Source organism: Oratosquilla oratoria, chromosome 15, assembly GCF_046742065.1.
Source record: "Oratosquilla oratoria isolate Oo_2021 chromosome 15, ASM4674206v1, whole genome shotgun sequence".
Taxonomy (NCBI): Eukaryota; Metazoa; Arthropoda; class Malacostraca; order Stomatopoda; family Squillidae; genus Oratosquilla; species Oratosquilla oratoria.
The window spans coordinates 41,535,747-41,541,746 of NC_134791.1; the positions used below are offsets into that span (position 1 = coordinate 41,535,747).

General features: G+C 36.7%; 1 protein-coding gene across 5 annotated transcripts in view; it reads left to right on the top strand.

Moving 5' to 3' along the window:
* kcc (solute carrier family 12 member kcc) overlaps positions 1 to 5,792 on the top strand; it is a 731,707-nt gene extending 725,915 nt beyond the window's left edge. For all 5 annotated transcript variants that reach the window (XM_076198824.1, XM_076198825.1, XM_076198828.1 and 2 more), the window contains one exon: positions 5,295 to 5,792. In XM_076198824.1, coding sequence (XP_076054939.1) covers positions 5,295 to 5,526 — 232 coding nt within the window. In that variant the 3' untranslated portion in view covers positions 5,527 to 5,792. The remainder of the gene's footprint in view (positions 1 to 5,294) is intronic.
* The last annotated feature ends 208 nt before the right edge of the window (positions 5,793 to 6,000 follow it).

Consider the following 6,000-nt stretch of genomic DNA (forward strand, 5'->3'; position numbering starts at 1 on the left):
CTGGTTCTGCCAACTTTGAAAGATTGAAGAGAAAGAAGTGATATGATTACAGTATTTAGGTCACAAAAGGGGATAGATTACATTCACAGAAGAGATGTCTTGATTAAAGATGGGAGGGCTAGAGGTCATGGGAGCAAATTAAGAAAGATCACTGTCTAAATGATATGAAGAAATACAATTTTCCAAGTAGATGCATAAATACATGGAACAGTATAGAAGGTGATGCAGCTCAAGCTCAAACAGTGCATGAGTTCAGATCTAAATATGATAATTGGAAATCAAGGATTAAGTTGGAACTGTACATGAATTTGAGCCTAGGTATGATAAAAGATTAGAGAATAGGAGGTTAGACCCAATGAGTATTTACCTAATTGTAGTATACAGGAAAAGAACAACACCTGTTGGGTCCCATCTCCTGTTCTCTAATCTTTTACCATACCTAGCCTCAAATTTATGTACAGTTCCAACTAAATCTATATCCTTGATTTCCAATTATCATATTTAGATTTGAACTCATGTATTGTATGAGTGTATGTATTTACCTAATTGTAGTATACAATGTGGGGATGAAATGGGTGGGAGTAGATTTATGTCTTTGACTTTGCCTACCTTCCCTGGAAGGAGGAAAAAGCTCTTGCCCTTGATATACGTATGGTATATTTAGTATACAGGAAAGGAATAATGCTCATTGGATCCTGTCTTGTATTCTCTAATTTTTTTTCTTTTAAACCTAGCATCAAATTCATGTACAGTTCCAACTTAATCTGTATCCTTGATTTCCAGTCAACATATTTAGATTTAAACTCATATATTGTTTGAGCTTTGGCTGTATCACTTCCAAGATTATTCCAAGTATTTATTGTGTGTGTGTGTTTACCTAATTGTAGTATACAGGAAAGGAGCAACACTTGTTGGGTCCCATCTCCTATTCTCTAATTTTCTAACATACCTAGACTCAAATTCATGTACAGTTCCAACTTAATCTATATCTTTGATTTCCAATTATCATATTTAGATTTGAACCTGTGTATTGTTTGAGCTTGGGCTATATCACCTTCCAAGATATTCCACATATGCATCTATATGGAAAATATTTTTCTTCTTATCCCTTAAACATATGGTCTCTCTTAATTTACACCCATGACCTCTTAAAGCCCTCCCATCTTTAATCAGGAGATCTCTGTGAATGCAGTCTATCCCCATTAGTGACCTGAACACTGTAATCATATCACTTCTTTCTCTTCAATCTTTCAAAGTTGGCAGACCCAGTGTTTTTAGTTTTTTGTCATATAGGTTATATCAAGCTGGGAACCAGTTTGTTACTGCTGCCCTTTGTATTATCTCAATCTTTATTATATCCTTCACTCTGCGTGGTGACCATGCTAATGATGCATATTCCAGTCTTGGACATATCAGGGTTTCAATGAGTTTTTTCATCATTTCTTCAATATAGTGGAACACTACTTTAATCTTCTGCAGTAGTCCATATATCTCTCCCACAATCCTGCTGATATATCTGTCAGGTGACAGTTTGTCTTTTATCAGCACTGCAAAGTCCTCCTCTTTTGCTTTTGTAATGAGTTCACTTCCCAAAGAATAGTTTAAGGATGGCCTTTTTGCCACTATTAGTCATTTTCAATAATTTGCATTTTTTAGTATTGAACCTCATTTCCCATTCTTGGCTCCATGCAAAAATGGTGTTTAGATACTTTTGCAATAGTCTACTGTCCTACTTCTTTTTTGCTCGTCTCATGATATTTACATCATCTACAAACATGTTGGCATAGCTTTTTGTACTTTCCATCATGTCACTGACATAGACAAGAAACATTATTGGTGCAAGCACTGAACCCTGTGGAACTCTGCTTGTTACTGCTTTTCATCTTGACATCCTATCCATTATTACTGTCCTCCTGTATCTTTATTTAAAAAAGTCATTCATTCTAGTAGTTTGCCGCTCAGTCCTCCAACATGCTCCAATTTGCACATAAGTCGACTGTGAGGTACTTTATCAAATATCTTCTCTAGGTGAGTCCCCCCCACCCCTCTCTCTTGCAGCACATCAGTCACTCTCAAGTAAAAGCTTAAAAGGTTTGACACACACAACCTTCCAGATCTGAAGCCAAACTGACTGTTTGTCAACATGTTCATCTTTTCAAGATATTTGGTCTATTGATCTTTCACAATCCTTTCACATTTCACAATTGTGCTTGTTAGTGATACTGACCTATAATTTAGTGGTGTCTCCTTGTTTTCCCCTTTGTGAATTGGCACCACATGTGCCCTTTTCCAATCAAGCGGCACAATACCTTCATTCAGTGAACATGTAAAAAGACTGGATCTTGTCCACTAGTTGTTCCCAAAATTCTTTAGATATCCAATTTGAGTTCCACTCTCTTTACCTCCTTAGTTCCAATTTTAAATTGTCCTGATATTCTATTTTTACTTTTTCCAAACTCCATTTTAGTATGTTCCCTTGTATCCCTCCTATATGTTCCAGTTTTTTAAATAATTTTTTGTGTGGTACCTTGTTGAAAGCTTTTTGTAAGTCCAGGAAGGCATAATCAGCCCATCCATTCCTTTCTTGCACTATGTCAATTTTGAGTAAAAACATATTAAGTTTGTGGTATATGATCTTCCTTGTCTGAACCCAAGTTGTCTTGGGTTTATTATATTATTTTCTTCCAGATGTTTTACCCATCTGTTCTTGATGATTTTCTCACAAATTTTGGTTATAGTGCTTGTTTGTGAGACCAGTCTGTAGTTAGTTGGTTCTTCCTTGTTTCCTCCTTGATATATTGGTACAATGTTAGCATTTTTCCAGTCTTTTGGTATTTTTCCTTCTTTAACCTCTTCACTCCGGGGCACATCGCATGTCTGCCAGCATTAGCTGCCCGACGTGCGATGTTGCGTCATAATAATCGCATTATAAAAAATAAAGTCAATGCTCAATCATTCGTTCTCTTTCACCCATGAATTTTGATAACCATAGAAAATATGATGAAGCCAGTTTAGAGAGAATGGAGATTACGTAGGTACGACTACAATAAATATAATCAAGACGCCGATGTCAGCATCATCGCATACCCACTTGGTCCTCATGATGCCTACATAGGTCATCACCGTATGGAAGTGGTTAAATCTAGTCTTGATGGCTCCTCATTTCTGTATCTGGTGTTTTCACTGACCCACTGTGTCATTGTATATTCCATGGTCATGTCCAGTAATACATTACCCCACAAATCTTCTCTGCCTTTCACTGTCATGTCCTCCCAACAAATTTCTCTGTAATTAAAGTCCCCCATAATTACCAGGTTACCTCCGCCCATTAGTACCTCATTTAATGAATGCCTTCTATCTTCTAGCATTTTCATATGCTTGTTCTCCTTCCAACCGTTCATTTTTGGGGGCACATAAGTCATTACAAACTTTCTACTTTTCATTTCCTTGTCTTCGACTTTTATCATGATCATTTCTACATTACCTTTGCCCTCCCCTCCGCAATTTTTGTCACATTCAAGTTTTTCTTGGCCAAGAACATGATTCCTTCTCCCTGTTTCTTGTCTCTGTTTTTAATCCAGTAATTGTATAGTCCATGTCCAACATTTAGTGGTATTGCATCCCCTTTGTTTTGTTGAATCCAACCTATGGACTACTGCGGAAGATTAAAGTGGCATTTCATTATATGGATGAAAAGATAATTAAAAAACTCATGGAAACCCTGATATGTCCAAGACATATGCATCAGTAGTATGGTCCCCACACAAAGTGAAGGATATAAACAAGATTGAGAGAATACAAATGACAGCAACCAAACTGGTCCCCAGCCTGGCAGATAAATCATATAAGGAAAGATTAAAAGTAGTCTGCCAACTTTGAGAGATCAAAGAGAAAGAGGTGACATGATTACAGTGTTCATGTCACTAGAGGGGATATATTGCATTGATAGAAGAGATCTGATTAAAGATGGGAGGGCTTTAAGAGGTCATTGGAGTAAATTAAGAAAGACTATATGTCAATAGGATGTGAAGAAATACAGTTTTCCATATAGATGGATAAATATATGGAATAGCTTAGAAAATTATATAACCGGCCATAAAAGAAATAAATAGATAGATAACACAAAGCATTATCATAATAGGCCTCAATCTCTTTCCTCAGCCTAATTTTTTACCTCAGCGTACATTGAGTAACATTGGCCACACTGCAGTAGTTCCCCTCTCTGGATTCTATTATTTCATGTAATTGTGAGTGGGTCTGGATGCCTTGGATTGGCAGTTTTTCTTTCCAAAAAGTCAGTTGACATCTGTTGGTTATCACCACCTAATCTTGATGATCTTCCTACAATTTTTTTTCTCCAAATAATATAACTATCACACTTATCCAAGCTATTCTACATTATTTCACTTTCAATATACATATATATAGAGAAATAAAGAAGATAAGGAAAAGTGGAGTGAGATGAAGATCTACTGACCTGTTGGTTACGACGATCTTATCTTAATGATGCCTTGAGTGAGGGCCTTGTCGCCATGTGTCGATTGACCCTTGTTTAGTCCCCTTGACCTTGGATTCCCACTCCTATGCCTCTACCTTTTCCTACCTAACTACCTCACCTATTCGGGGTACTCCTGGGGTGGTATATAAATCCTGTGTTATGGAAGCTACATCATCTTCCCTTCCTTTTGTTTGTGTGTGAAATTTTTGTAGATAACCTAAGGCTTGGAACCATCTCAGGGGGGAAGAACAAGAACAGGATGGATGGATGGGGTGAAGGGAGCCTTCAATTAAAGGGGAATGTCTGTTAAGCAGGGAAGGGAGAGAACAAGAGATAGGTGTGAGTGGAGAATGGTTGTGAAAGAACAATAGATTGACATTCCCTTTTGGTGTAAATATATGCATGTATGGAACTGCCATCATTAGAAGAAAAGAGGGGTAACCTGATTGTTATGCCTGAATAAGTGAAAGAAATTTATAAAATTTAATTTGAAATGGGAGAGGGACTCAAGATCACTGGGAAAACTGAAGACAAGATCCTTGACAGAAGGAAAAAAATGTATAGGTGCTTTAATTTGTAGAATGTGGAATTTGGAAATACTTCAAAGAGACAAATTTATAAACATTACTCATTTCTTTGTGGTATATTTTTATTAGGAATTTACAGTTGAGTAAATGCAACTCCCACAATAACCCAGAAATATCAGTGGAGAGGCCCAAGGTCTGTTACTAGCTACTGAATTCCAAGGTAGTAGTTTAAAATATTATTAATCAAATCTAATTTTTTCCATTTTCAGAGATGAAGCAAATGTACGACGGATGCACACAGCTGTTAAACTTAATGAAGTAATTGTGAACAAGTCCCATAATGCCCAGTTAGTCATTATCAACTTGCCTGGACCTCCTAAGACCTCACGACCAGAAAATGAATCCAACTACATGGAATTCTTGGAAGTGCTAACTGAAGGTCTAGAAAGGGTTTTGATGGTGAGAGGAGGTGGTAGAGAAGTCATCACCATCTATTCTTGAACCAAGGGAGATGAGTATCCAACCCTTTATCATGGGATTACTGTTTTTGTACTGTGTATTTTTTTCTCTTTACTTGAAATGAATCACAATGCTCCTTCTGTTTATACTGGGTGTAGGAAAGAGATGATTCAACACAAAAAATGATTTATTTTATGCTTACATAAAGTTCATTACCAGGAAAGAGATAAATTCCTGGGTTGTAGGCCATGTGCCCTTTGTATCCTTAATCAGTAATCCATTCCTTCCCAAATATTGATTGAATTTGTTTAAATAGTGCCACCAGATTTAGGGAAGAGCTGTTTGGATTAGCCGTTCTCTAGGAGAGAGAAGGTTTCTTATAGGTTCATATCAGTTTAGCCATAAACGAAGTTAACAGGTATTAAAATCAAATGTGTAGGAATAAAAGCTGTTGTGATTCAATAATTCCAAAGGAATATGAAATGAATAGTGTCCGTGTTTAGCATCAAATGATGT